The sequence below is a fragment of the Aptenodytes patagonicus genome, chromosome 1 (assembly GCF_965638725.1).
Source record: "Aptenodytes patagonicus chromosome 1, bAptPat1.pri.cur, whole genome shotgun sequence".
Taxonomy (NCBI): Eukaryota; Metazoa; Chordata; class Aves; order Sphenisciformes; family Spheniscidae; genus Aptenodytes; species Aptenodytes patagonicus.
In genome coordinates, this window is record NC_134949.1 from 16839291 (window position 1) to 16854070 (window position 14780).

Below are 14780 nucleotides of genomic sequence, written 5' to 3' on the forward strand. Positions count from 1 at the left end.
AGCCATCCAGCCACCCCACAGGCACCTGCAGCAGCCCGCCGGCCCTGGGTGCCATGATGCTCCAGAGGCCCATCTCTAGTTCTGCCGGCCCATGAGTAATTTCATACGTTTAACCCATTAAAAATTGGCCACGGTAAGCGGGTGATGCCCAGCAGCGGGGCACGGGCCCCGCGGCGGCCGTTGGGGAGCCCCAGCCAACTACAAGACCCAGAATGCCCCGGGGGCGGGAGGGTCGTTATCGTTCGAACCTGCCAATGAGGGTGCGCGGGGCGAGTCACGTGGTCGGGGCGCGATTTGAAACGTCCAGGCGGCAGCACCGGGCTGTTCCGTGCTCGGCGGCCCCGCGGAGGTGAGCGGAGCGGAGCGGTAGGGCCGGCAGCGGCCACTGGCTTCGGCCCTCGGCTTCGGCCCTCGGCGCGCCCAGCCGCTTCCCCGGCGTCGCGGTGTGGCGTCCGGAGGCCTTCCCTCGAGGCCCGGCTATAGAGGGGCCGTTGCGGTCGGGGGGGGGCTATGCGAGCTCGCCTGAGGTGGGGCTGTGGGAGGTCGGCGGGTGGCCCGGGCGGCTCCTCGCCCCTCACGGGGCTCCGTGTGGCTTGTGGGCGGCTCTACGCACGCCGGGCAGCTTCTCCTCCCCCGGGTGCGTGTGCGGGGTCCCCTCGGCTCCGGTGGGCTCTGCTGAGCTGCCCCGTGAGGGGCCGGTCCCGGTAGGTCCACGCTCGGCGTTAATCCCTTCGGTCTGGCCGCACCGCACGGGGTGCTCTTCCTGAGGGTCTCCTGGCTAACCTCTCGGCAAAGCCTGAGCGGGTTGTGTTGAGGTAGGGACGAGTCTACCTTTGCTCACAGGAAGATCGTATTTGATGGGTTTCTGTCCACGAGTGAAAGGCGCTGTCTTAAGCACTGCACGCGTTTCCTTTGCGGAGCAGAGATGTGCTGAGTCTCGGTTATGCCAGTCTCGAATTAGTGCTGTAAAATTTTTTTTTAGCCTGTGGGGTGGCAGTGTTCTGCTGCAGCTGTCTAGCTGTGCTGCCCATTGCAGCCATATTCATATAAGGTATTTAGTTGCTGAACACAGAGTTTGCGTTTAGGAATTTCAGAAATCCTAGGCATCGCTGCTGTATGTGAAGGCTTTTTACAGAGGTTGCAACACTTTACATATACGTAGTCTCAGATAATTTGATAGCACGTTTCAAGAAAGGATGGCGAGATGTGTGACATCCCATAAACCACATTTGTGTGGCTGTCCCTAAACATAAGATATAAGAGTCTTCAAAGGGAATGTTTACCTCCTTGCTAATTTGGCAGTATCATAAAATTCTGTGACCTTGTCATTTTTTTAAACCCACTGTATAGCTAATTCTGTATTTTCCAGACACTATGGAGGAAGGAAAAGAAATGGCAGCATATTGCTCAAGTCATGTGATTGAAGAAAAACTGGCTATTTGCATGAGCAATGGTAGGTGGAGAACACGTTGGGATATTTTCTACCTGGTGCATCCCTTACTAAAAGTTAAGACAGTTCAGATCAGTAGACCTCCTGTATCTGCTTTATATCTTGTTCTGTGTACTTGTTTCCTTGCGTGGGCTGCTGTTGCCAGTCTCAGACTTACAAGCCTCCTCAAGAGCTTGTGGAGCACTGGTGCTAGAGCATGTATAGTAGTGACATGATGTCATCAAGCTCTCTTCTATATAACTAATCTAAGCTCTTCCCTTCTCCTTGTTTGTCTGCTGCGGATTCAATTAATATTTTGTGTATATATTAGCTAATAGGGAAAACTAATCTTTCTCACTGGCTCCTGTTACTGTCCTGTGGTGGTCTCTACCAGAAAAGAACTGACTGATAGGACAACTGCATTGTCTTATAGCTCTAGTTTATATATTCTCACTTTTCTTGATCGGAGGCTACTGATGCCCTTTCCCACAGCCAGATGCCATGTTCCTATTATGGGTGCTTAGAAATTAGCATTGAGATCTTTCATGATATTTGGGCATCTATCACAATTATGATCATATTCACAGCTGTACCTTCAATTTCTTTGACCTAAAACATGTTTTTATTATTTTAATAATTTAAATTTGGTAGCTAAAACTTTCTTTGCTATCTGACATCAGCTTCATCAAATTATCAAAGCATAATGCAATCATTTTTATTGCGAATCCCCACTGTGACAAAATTCATGTTGTTATAGTTTCAGACTTTCCTCTTCTGACTGATGAAAAGTTTGATTTTGACCTTTCGCTCTCTCCAGCAAGGTAAGTGAAGGGTCTATAGGTAAATATACCCTTAAAATGGACACATGTAAGGTGCTGGGCTGACTTACTTTTCTTTGTAGTGGAAATGAAGATGAAGTTTTTGTTGGACCTTTGGGACACAAAGAAAAATGTATTACTGTCAATATTGAAGCAAAAAAAAGTGCTGAAAAAAAGAGTGTGCCTGCTTCTGATGATAAACTCACGTGGAGCCCACTTACAGGAGAGAAATTTGTGGAAATTTTCAAAGAAGCTCATTTGCTAGCACTGCAAATAGAGACTCGAAGCAAGAATGAACAGACTAAAATAAGCCAATCAGAAGAACGGGAAAACAAGATTATAGAAAAATTTGTGGAGGACTCAAAGTCAAAATTGAAAATATTGAGAAACCAAAACATAGAGAAAAGTCCCAGGGCTGTTAAAAGGGAGACGTACTGTGTGTGGGATAGCCCGGCATGTCAGCTGCCACCTTGTTTTCAGAAGGATTTGGATAAACTTTTGTCAGATGACAAAACACATGCTCTTCATATTCCTCCAAACAGAAGCCCTGTTAAAAGTTGTGTATCGCCTACAAAAATTGCCAGTTCATCTCTGGCACAAGAACAGAAAACTAAGGAAAGAAATACGAAGGCAACTGGCAAACTGCCAATGGCAAAACCTTCATCTACTCTTGCAAAAAGCAATTTGACTATTGAAAAGGTAAAGACAGCTTCTGGACAACAATGTTTTCTTTAAACGCGGCCTTTGTGTGTTTTAGAAATGTTTAAGCTGTCTACAAGCTATTTTTAAAAGTGAACTTTAATCTTCTGATGTCTCTCTACCTCATAAGATCCTTAGGCAGGAAACGTTATTATATATAAAAAAGAAAATTCAGGGCATATACTATGGTATAATAGCCAACTAGTTTTTCTATTATGACAATGTAGAGCATCTGCAGGCAAATTTCTTTTCCATTGTATTCTGGTTTTGTGAATACCATCATTCCTGGCTTTTGTTTAAATGCTGTTTTGTTGCTGGTAAAATTACTGCACTGTTCTTAGTGACTTAATGTGCAACAGTGGCTTTGTTTACTGTTAACCCTTGTCAATGGAGGTGGGGGGGAAGCCACAATTATTTTGATAGGACAGGAAAATCTTTTAGCTCTAGTCTGTCCACAACTTGTCTCAATCATGAAAAGCACGGATTAATGGTATTACACCTAGGATGTGGCTATGTGACCAAATAAACACATTTTCCAGTTCGTCACTATTCTAGGATAGCAAGGAAACAGTTGTGTTAGTGACCTTGTGTGCACAAATCCCAGTCTGTAGATAGAATGTCTTCTGGATTTTATTGCTCTACACCTTATGGCTTGGGCTCCAGTACGTACTGCAGATTTTACTGAAAATGTGATATTGGCTCCTTGGGAACCATCACCTATAGAAAATAGGGGCCCCTTTGATTCCTTTGTGGTATAAGTTTCTTCTTGATTTTGGGTGCTATAAGAAAAGGCACAGTCTTAATGCTTTAACTAGCCAAACTGTACCCCACTGTCTAAATAGACAGTTTGGATGATGCAGTCTACTATTGTAATGTCTCATCTTTTGGAAAGCTAGAGTAAAGCAGAAGAATATGAATTAAATGGAGATCTCATAGTTGTAAGGAACAGCTGTTACAGTATGTAGGTGAACATGATTATATGAAATTTGTGCTGATGAATTGTTGCAGAACTGTCCTTAGGTTGATGTCCAATATCTGGCTTCAGGCGTGTTCTAGTACTTAGCAAATACACTCACTAGACTAACTTTATATTAGTCTAAAGACTAAGGACTTGACTGGGTTCAAAGGCTTCTTCATTGACTGTTGTCTTGGTTTTTTAAAAAAATCAATTTGTGTAAAAAGCTTTACAGTGGTTTCTAGAAACACTAGTAGCTTTTACAATGTTGCATTGAAATTTGCAGCCCAAACCAGGAAAATGTACTAGTATTTCTACAAAAAGAGACTTGAACAGCATGGGATCATCTGAAGATCTAATTTCTGATAAATCTAGTGCTGCTTCAGATGTCTTTGAGTCTTCGTTCAGTGGCATTTCCTCAGTGCAAGACAAAAAAGCCCTTCCTGCACCAAGTAAGGTAATGGCAAGCATTCTTAATATGAAAATAATCTTTGTGATGTTCTGATGAAAAGAAAAAACTGAATATAGTTTACTTTCTAATTTAAAGCTATATTGTTGCGTATGATGGTTTTAAGGAAAGGTAATCTCTGTTCTGTAATTGCCATTCTTGAATGTGTGTTGTAAGTCTGTAACACAATGAACATACTTAAGAGCAACTATAAATGTGTTGGATTAACAAGCATTACCTTTGTTTTTAAAGCACTAGCTGCAGGTAAGTGATCAGCAATTTTCTGTAAGAAACAAAGTTTTTGATGTGTGTAGTTAAATACACCATATGAAAAGGTTGCCATAACTTCTATGAAGGTAGAATACCTATAGCTGTCAGGAGTTTTCTGAAGCTTTAGACACCTACTTCCATGCTGCATGCCACCTCCCTGAATCACAGAATGGTTGATGTTGGAAGGGACCTCTTGAGGTCATGTGGTTCAACCCCCTGCTCAAGCAGGGCCACCTAGAGTCGGTTGCCCAGGACCATGGCCAGAAGGCTTTTGAGTATCTCCACGGATGGAGAATCAACAACGTCTCTGGGCAACCTGTGCCAGTGCTCGGTGACCCTTGCAGTAAAAAAGCGTTTTCTGATGTTCAGAGGTAGAACCTCCTGTGTTTCAGTCTGTGCCCATTGCCTCTGGTCCCGTCACTGGGCACCACTGGACACTGTCCTTTCAGATATTTGTATATATTGATGAGATCCACCTTGAACCTCCTCTTCTCTAGGCTGAACAGTCCCAGCTCTCTAAACTTTTCCTCAGATGGGAGACGCTCCAGTCCCTTAATCATCTCAGCGGCCCTTTACTGGACTCTTTCCAGTAGCTCCAAATTGCTCTCACACTGGGGAGCCTGGAACTGGACACAGATCTTCAGGTGTGGCCTCCCCAGTGGTGAGCAGACGGGTAGGATCACCTCCCTCGACCTGCTGGCAACACTCCTAATGCAGCCCAGGATACCGTTAGCATTCTTTGCTGCAAGGGCACATTGCCAGCTCATGTTCAACTTGTCTACCAGCGCTCCTAAGGGCCTTTTCTGCAAAGCTGCTTTCCAGCTGGTTGGTGCCCAGCATATACTGGTGCCTGGGGTTACTCCTTTTACTCTTTAATCCCTTTAAGTCCGTACTCAAGTTTGTGGCAGGAATAAAAAGAAGTCCACCTCCTAGATCTGATGTTCCTGTTCTGTATAATAACCCAGATATAATGAACTGTTTCTAAGAAAATTCACTTTTTAAACTGTAATCTGAGGAAGGAGCTTCTCTAAAATTCACAAATAAAAAGCTATAATACCAAGAAAAAGCATGGCAAATTAATGTGTTAAATATTTTTTTTTGCTTTTGAATAAACTATATTTCCTGATTCAGCCTGGCTTAAAGAAGGTAACACATCTGAAACTTCCTGGTGTTGCCAGTGGTATCACAAGAAAGACTACTTCATCATCATCTTCGTCATCAGTTTCCAGCATGAACTCAAGTCTGAATTCAAGTTTACCCATTTCTCCCATAGGAAAAAATGGTAATCACTCTTACTACAGATTTGTGCCACAAATAAATTTTGAAGTAGCTAAACATGCCTTGGACTGTGGGTTTGGATGTGTTTTAATGGTGTGCAGTACATACAAGCAGTAAGAAATGTTTCAAATGGAGAATAAAATTTTGTAGGCTAGCCTAATAAATCCCTGTGGACTAAAGATAAATCTTAGTTTTCTATTATTTGTAAAAACTAGATTCATGTACACCTGATGTCTACATGCGAGGGTCTGACACAGCTAGAAAGTAAACAATGCCTCAGGAAACCTGTGTTTTTTGTACATGATCTTCTCTATAATAGTCAAGTACATGAACTTCTGAATGCTGTAAGCTTGTCTAACTTGAATTAAAAAACCCAACACCAAAACAACTGAAATATGGAAGGAAGGTGGAAGGCCTAGTTCCAAACTCTGAGTTTCTGTAAACCTAATAAAAGGATGAGCTTTACTCAAGCAGACTGGGAAAAAAAACTGAGGCGATAACTGAATACAACCAAGAGGCTTATACTATAATGAAGACATGACTTTGACCTTTCAATAAGCCTGAAAGGATCAGGAAAATAGTCTCCTGAAAATACTGACAGATGTAAGCACCACAGTTCTTGTAGATCTATCAAGATACGAAGTTACTGCAAATTTTTACTTTGTACTTTTTCTGAATGGATAATAACATATCGGTAAAAGTTAAAGCTTAAGAATTATTTTATATGACAGAAGTGTCTAGTCAAGATTCATCCTATTAATGAAAGTAACCTACAGACTAACAGTAAGAACCATACAGAAAACTGAGAAAAGCACTTGTGGGGTAGTTCAGCCCGTGGTGTTAATCAGTGTAACTTGAACTATTACCTTCTTGAATGCCTGCTTAAGGGAACAGAGCCAGCTATGCTGGGAGAAAATGTTGAAAATATAACTTGAATCTGCAAGCTGTTTTGGCATTCCTTGAAGAATATTCTTGGACTTGATTGCAGTAATTCAGGAATTTGGTGAGGAGGCTTCCTAAAACAGACAAAATTGCTGGAGAATTCAGAGAGTGAGTTTTCAGTAGTTGTATGTGTTCTCCTTAAACTTGAGTTGTTTGAACATAAATTTAAATGCTGTAAATTGCTGTTTTTCTTTCCTGTGAGTGTAATTATTCTGCTTAGTCAAAAACTTAGCAATAAGCAATGATTCAGAAGTATAACTTTCTATTTCAGGAAAATCAAGCATGTCTTCAAAAGCTAATGTGAGCGGCTCTAAGCTTTCATCTAGTACAAACAGGCTGGCCCTTGTCAGACCTACCAGAGTGTCATCTCTGCAGGCTGCCAATACTGAGAAATCCAGGAAGCAAGCAAGATCAGCTAGTACTCCCAAAATATCTAGTGCTGTAAGCTTGGTTAAATCTTCAGCTTCTGCAACATCATCTGAGGCTGTAGGCAGTGGAATTCAGAGGCTGAGCTCTGTTCCCAGTCTGCAGAAGCTATGTCAGCAGAATAAAGATGGAAGTGCGACAAAAGGAAGCTTGTGTCCAAAGCCCAAGGCTGGAGTTTTGTCCATTCCTACAAGTCAAACTAAGGTTCCAGTGAAGACTGGAGGTAAGCACATACTTTGCATGACCTGTCTTCTAGCTTGGCTATTAAAAGCAAATGTTACCTTGAATGCTTATTTGTTTCATTACACTTCTGTCCGCCTCTTGGAAGGGATTAGTATTTTAACCGAAAGGTATCTGTTAAAAAAAAATAAACATGAATGTGGATAGCAATTAACAAAACTTTTCTCTTTAGATACATCACCAAACAAATTGCTAAAAGCAACACCATCTCTTGGATTAACATTTTGTGGCACACTTGGAAGGTAGGACTTCACTAAAAATTGAATGTACTGAGGCATACTTCTTAGAATGCAACATGGTTGGGTGTTGCAACAATCTTTAAAAGTTCTAATTTTGTTGTCTAGTCCCTTGAGACCCTCGAGGTTAGCTGTGTTAATGACTATTGGAACCGATTTAAAAAAAAAAAACAAACCAAAACTAAACCAAACAACCCTCCCCACTCTCTTCAGAAGAGGAAGATTTTCTTTGCAGTGCTAAATAGACTAGAGTCATTCATAAAAGAATTCTTAAGAAGTAAAGCCCTTACTATGCTGTGATTATCAACTTTATGATTACCGTTCCCTTACTGACCGAAGGGAAACTGATTTCTGCTGTATGGTAGAATAGTTTGAATAAAACTGTTTCTAGAAGCTTTTGGCTAATGCATGTTCCCTTTTTAGCACCATGGCAGTCAGCACTCCTGTGAAAGCCTCAGAAGATGGGATCTCTCAGAATTCTTGTTTTCCTGAGAGGTCCGTCCCCATGACTCCTGCCAGTCTGAAACGGTCTGGCTTGCCTACACCTCTTCGTCGTATCTCAGGATTTCCAGCAGTGACTCCTAAAACTGCACCAAGAATGGCATTTCCTCCACATGCTGCATCTATTTGCCAAAGTTCCAGCTTTTCTACCAAAAAGACACTTACAGCTGGGTAAGACAGAAACCTCCATATATGAAACGAGTATTGCAGGCAAACTGCCTCTAAATGAATTTTAATGATGACTTTCAGGTTTCGAGGACCTCTGCTAAATGTTAGAATAAAGCATTTGAGCATAGATAACTGTATCGGCCTAATAAAGACTTGCATCTTATGACTAGTAAAATACTATAAGCCTTACTGAGATGAGTCAATATCTAACAAAGAATTATAACCTCTAACAGGAAGTTATTTGTATTTCTTGAGCTAGCGGACAACTTAAGACTTGTATCTGATGCTCTGACTGAAAACAGATTTGGCATTGGTGTTATTTTGCTATTGCCTTCTGATGAAAGGAAGTAGCTGGTTAAAATAAATACTACTCAACTTTTTTTTTTATACTGTTGCCAATGCTTCTGTAAAATTACACTTTGTTAAAGCATCAGTCAAAAAGCCAAGGATTTAGTTGACTAAACTTTAGTTTCTGAGCAGGTTTACCTACATTTCATTTGAAATAATTGCTTGCAGAATGGGTGAATCCTAATGTGTGGTTAATTATGTTTGTTTTGTGTGAAAATAACGTTGCCTTCTTCATATTATCAGCCCAACATCTTCTCACAAGTGCCATATATATGTATGCAGGCTTGCTTCATGATTGGTGGAGATGAACAGTATTAAAGCAGGAATGATTCATGGCTAGAAAACTCTTCCTATATGTCATGTAACTTAAGCTAAATGTCCAAAATAGTCTTTTCTCTCAAGGAAACAATTACTCTCTCTACAATGACTTTATCATACTAATCAGATTACAACCCCTGGTCCTCCAGCTGTTGTTGGTACTTCCTCTCAGCAGGGACTGAAGTGGGTTACTCAGTGATATGCAATATTGTACTTGCTTGCTAGTTGTTTCTTCAAAGTCTAAAAAAAAAAAAAAAAATCCCATGTGTGAAGTTTAGGCTGCGTGTATAGGTCAATTTAAGATTAAATTCTTCATTCTGAAGTCAGCTCATTTTTTCAATGGGTAGGCTATAAATTTATTGCAGCATGAAGGATCTTGTATTTTGCAGGTAACTAGCATACTTTTGGATGAAAATATGGGAAGCCTTTTGGTCATTAAAACTTGGGGTAAAAAAGGAGAAAATGAGGTTAGGGCATTGGCTTGTCTGTCTTTAGTAGTTCATGCTGATTAAAGAACTCAATTATTGCCAATGCTCTTTTCCCTAGTTCTAAACAGACAAAAGAGAGTAAGACACAGATATCTTCTTCAGAAGATGATATATCTCCTCCACTTGTGCTACCTCTTGCACTTAACTTCTCACCAGAAAAAACTGCTACAGAAGTAGTAGAAAACAAATTAAAAGAGCCTGAAGTACAAAATCAGCTGGCTGAAGAGAAACAAACTGAGGTAAGAAATGACAATACATTTTTCTACAGAACTACTAAGTAAACGGCTTGAAAATAAATTATTTCAAGATGAGGGACAAGTAGGAAAACTACTTCAGTACACACAAAGTTAAAATGGATTAACTCTATGCATGTGCACCCTCTAGTGCCTATTTTTAGCACCAAACATCTGTTCAGTGTTTCCACTAAGTTTGTTCCCATCTCAAAGCTGAACGGTCAAATATTTGCAGATTTCATATTAAATTTCCACTTCTGGATAAGTGCTGTGAAATCCTTGTGGATTTGATTAGAAAAGCAGTGTCACAGGGCAGTTCCTATTGCAACCATAAAGCCCTTTTGGAAAAAAAAAAAAAAGAAAAAATAAAAAAATGCACTGCTGTAGCTAAACTCAGTCACCTAACAGCAATGCAAATCTGCATACAGTGAGTGAGGATTAAATCCTAAAGCGCATGTAGCAGTAAACTTAGTTAAGTGTCATGTACTTAGTCCAGTGAACGCTTTTCCCCTCTTCCAAGAATCTACTGGCTTCATGTTGAAAGCTGGCACTCCATAGGCATTAAGGAGAAAGAACTGAACTGGTAGTTCTGCAATATTAACCTGTCAAAGTGGCTATTGATTTACAAATATTCAGGTGTAGAATAATCTGTCGATTAATTACTAGATGTTATCACATCAGTATTTTCCTTGTTAGCTTACTTGACATGAAGTATCTGTTATAGAATTGCTTAGCACATGTACAGAGTAGTTAAACTGGACAAAAACATAACTAAAGTTTGGAGCTCTACAGGACAGTTTATATGGCTAAATAACATTGCACAGTAATTGTAGTCAAGTCATTTAAGAGAGTTATTACTCTTCTGTTTTAAATTCGACTTAACATTGCTTTTAAGTGAAAAATTTTTATGCCCCAAGAAGCTCTTTTGCTTTGTCTCACTGCAGTTTCCCTATTTGTGATGTTAGCCATTGGCAGAGCAAGAGCTGAGGCTTTTACACTATGTGCAAACAATCCTGCATGAAAAATACCCAACCTGTAAATTAAGCCTGTCCTGTGATAATTACAGCTGTATAAGCTAAATTGACTGCCTAAATGTTTGAAGGAAGCATGGAGAACAGAGGGAAAAACCTGAATCATCTCTTTTTTTTTTAAGGCCTTACTGGTAGATATTGGAGTAGACAAATCTCTCCCGCACACCTTGGAATACGAAAGTAGACCTCTAATTGACCTTTCCAATACTCCTGAAGTGAATAACATTACTCCTCTAAAGCCTACATTCCCAGGGCAGGTAAAGGTAAGTTATATTCATAGAATCATAGAATGGTTTGGGTTGGAAGGGGCCTTAAAGATCATCTAGTCCAACCCCCCTGCCGTGGGCAGGGGCACCTTCCACTAGATCAGGTTGCTCAAAGCCCTGTCCAGCCTGGCCTTGAAGACTTCCAGGGATGGGACATCCACAGTTTCTCCGGGCAGCCTATTCCAGTGTCTCACCACCCTCATAGTGAAGAATTTCTTCCTTATATCTTATCTAAATCTACCCCGTTTCAGTTTAAACCCATTGCCCCTTGTCCTATCACTACACGCCCTTGTAAAGAGTCCCTCTCCAGCTTTCTTGAAGGCCCCCTTCAGGTACTGGAAGGCTGCTATAAGGTCTCCCTGGAGCCTTCTCTTCTCCAGGCTGAACAACCCCAACTCTCTCAGCCTGTCTTCGTAGTCTTCTGGTGCAAATATGCTAGCAGAAAAATGTCAACTGGCTGCATATACTTGTCTGCAGAGCAGCTCCACAACACTGTAAGAATTATTTAATATTACTCAATATGTTCAATATGATACTACATACTAAGGTGCTCTTAAGTAAAGAGAACATAATGTTTAAAATCAAATGATGTGCTCTCAACTAGAGCTCAGTGAGCAAACTGTAAATAGGAAAAGGAGGAGGATGGAGAAAGAACTTAATGCTTAAAGCAGTTGAAGAATGAAACTGTTCTGAAGCAGGAGGTGAATGCTGTCTTCAGTATAGTAGGCATGCTGACTCTTGTTTTTCCTTTTCTTGCAAACTTTCAGTTCTTGGCAGCAGCAGCTCATTTTCAGCAAAAAAGCAAGGCTGTCTCTCCTGTTTACCTCCTCTCCCAATCCCCTCCTTAGTTGAAAGATGTCTGTTGGAATCTACTCTAAACTTGACAAGTGTTTCTGGGCAAGTGCTTTTTGTACACTGGTGGCTTGAAGGTAGATGCCTTTTAGATATTGTCAGATGAATTGTGGTAACTATGAGGATGTAGCCTTTGACAACATTAGGTGTAGTTGGGATCAATTTAATATCAGGTCCTTCAAAGTATCTCAAAAGAGGATCACAGAAGTCTGACTATGGGGGCATGTTCAGAGGAGTTCAGAAGTGCTCTGCCCTGCCTGGATGACAGTGTCACTTGAATATGCATAGCAGTGAAACTTAGAAAAAAGCCTTTTAGGCTTTTAAGGTGAGTATGGGCAATAACCACCTTATGAGAAGCTTGTGCTTGTTTAAGAATGAGCTAGATGTTTACAAAACCTGAACCTAGAAGCTTGAGTGTGGTGCTTGTATCTGTCTTCTGGATACTAATAGGAATCCTAAAAAAAAAAAAAAAGTACTTGAGAAGACTATGTTAATAGAGATTATCGCTGCTAGTAATTATGTAACAACAGCTGACTACAACAGCTAAATTTTATTGTTTTTCTTTCAGCTAATTGATTTGAGTTCGCCTCTTATCACTCTGAGTCCCGATGTAAACAAAGAAAATCTGGATTCCCCTCTACTCAAGTTCTGAACTTGAGTTGAAATGAAGAATTCTTGGCATCTGTGATCTTTAAAGTGTTTAGGGGTTACTCTTCACTCGTACAGGTTTTTTTTTTGAAGATGGCTATAGATTATCTGATGAACTGCATTAACACAATAGAATTCTAACAGTCTTGATATAGTCAAACCAAGTCTGATCAATGGTTCTGTTCATGGATGTGCTGCAATGGATGTATTTAAACTGTGTTGCTCTAAGGCAAAAAGGATTATTCTCGGTATTGGAAGCCTGTCTCTTTTATTTCCTACCAATTGTCCTTTGATTCTTTGTGCCCTATGTGCAAATGAAGATTTAATTTAAAATAAATGAGTTGTTGTTTACCAAACTGTTGTACAAAATAGCAACCTCTTATTACAGGCTTTGGTTAGACTATTCTAGTGTTTCACTAACAAATGTTAAGATGTAGGTAAAGTTAGTGGACTTAAGGGTGGTTTTTCATACAAAAGTGTAGCAAGTTTGGAAATAAACATTTTACTGTTTAATGCTAGTGGAATACACTAACAGCAACAGCTGAATTTGTGTGATTCAAAGGAGAAAGCAACAGCCTGTTACTGCCAGATGGTTTAGTCTTGACATTTGAAGGTTAGACTTGAACTTTCTCACTCTCAAAGAACAGAAGAATGCTTTCTTACCTGAATTTGCCACACTTGGATAATGCATGGAGATTTTAAATACAGGTAGGTGAATGGAAATGAAAATGCACACAGTAGTAGCCCATAAACGTTGAAGGAACAAGCCTGTCTTGGAGACTAGAGACTTCTGCCATGCATGTACTAGCTTAATATATTTATGAAAGTTTACTGAGAGATAGAAATAGATTTTTCCGCTGTTTGTATTAATTCAAAAAGTAGTGGAAGTTGGAGGCTTTTAAGTGTTTAAGTAGGAAGATGTGTTCAGGTGAGTTTGTCAAACATTTTGATGCCGAACAAGGCTGCTGCCTTGGCTTTAGCTGAAGGCACCTGCCTACTTCTCAGCACAGCTGCCTTTCTCTGTGGTTACTGCAGTGTCAGACCGTTCTGAATGAAGGCCTTTGGCCAGACTGTGAAGACTCGTCTGAGTCAGAGGAAACAACCATGCTACCTGCTCCTGCCAAATATGAACCGTAAAAATGTGGAATTTGTATACTTTCTTTGCTTGTCCCTGCTTTCCTTCTGTGAAAAGCAAGAGGGCTTCTTTAACCGAAGCATTTACTAAAACTTCCTCTGAGCCAGTGCTGTGCAGTTAAAAGCAATACTCAAACCAGGTCCTCACTAGTTAAACGAGGGGAGAATTATTTCTAAATTGAAACAGAAGATGTTAAAAAAAAATTCATGAACTTTTTTCTTATGAGTGTATTTGTGATTTCTTTTAACGAGGTATAGGGCATAAACCCATTTACTTCAAGGACTTGCAGGAGAGCCAAGCATTCTGTGCCCCTTGAGAACTACATTTTGTGAATGTATGCTTTTGCAGGCAGCAGACCTAAATCCTGGTTTTGAGCATGGCCATGACAACTATGAGCAAGTGGGAGTTATCTGCCTGTCGAAACACCCAAATCTGTGCTCCTAAAGCAGGCACCTGGCCAGCTGAATATTTCTGGGATTCACCGCCTGTATTGACTAGCCTAACTATTGGAGTTCAGACACTGAGTTGGCAGCTTGATGTGTCTTCAACTAAGAGCCAAATTCCAACCTTCAAGGTACAAGTCAGTTGCTCAAACATCCAGAGATGCTTGAAGCCTGGTCAGTGCAGGAGGTCTGCCTGGGCCGCAGAGCTAGGGGAGACTGCACTGCTCTGTGGAAGCGGCTGGAGCCTGGTGGAATAACCTTTGGCTTTTGAAGTGATAATGAACATGAAGCAATCAAATGGAGACACTAATGTTTTCTTCTGGGTCTTCCTTTGTCCAGTTCAATTTGCTGAGTCCTGTTGCTCATGGACAGCTGGAGGGCTCTTGCTTGGAGTGTGTTTGAGGGTTCTGGTTGGCCTGAAGCGGGGAGGGTTGTGGGCCAGAAAGCTTCTCTGATTTTTCCACCTTTCTGGTCGGTTTAACGATGTATGGTCACCCCTGCACAGCCCCTGCCCTACCCCTCCTGCAGCCGTCGGCCTGAACGCCGCTTCCCCGCTGGGAGAGGTGCAGGCCGGCTGCACGGCAGTGAAGGGGGGAAAACCACCGAGA

General features: G+C 41.1%; 1 protein-coding gene across 1 annotated transcript; it reads left to right on the plus strand.

Annotated features, from left to right (window-relative positions):
• The first annotated feature begins 254 nt into the window (after positions 1-254).
• Positions 255-12942, plus strand: GTSE1 (G2 and S-phase expressed 1). Its single transcript, XM_076328626.1, is given in 13 exon segments — positions 255-319; positions 321-349; positions 1370-1453; positions 2187-2250; positions 2331-2946; positions 4188-4358; positions 5751-5901; positions 7111-7488; positions 7678-7747; positions 8165-8413; positions 9623-9803; positions 10951-11091; positions 12515-12942. Coding segments are annotated over 13 exon segments (2283 nt in total). The 3' UTR covers positions 12599-12942.
• The last annotated feature ends 1838 nt before the right edge of the window (positions 12943-14780 follow it).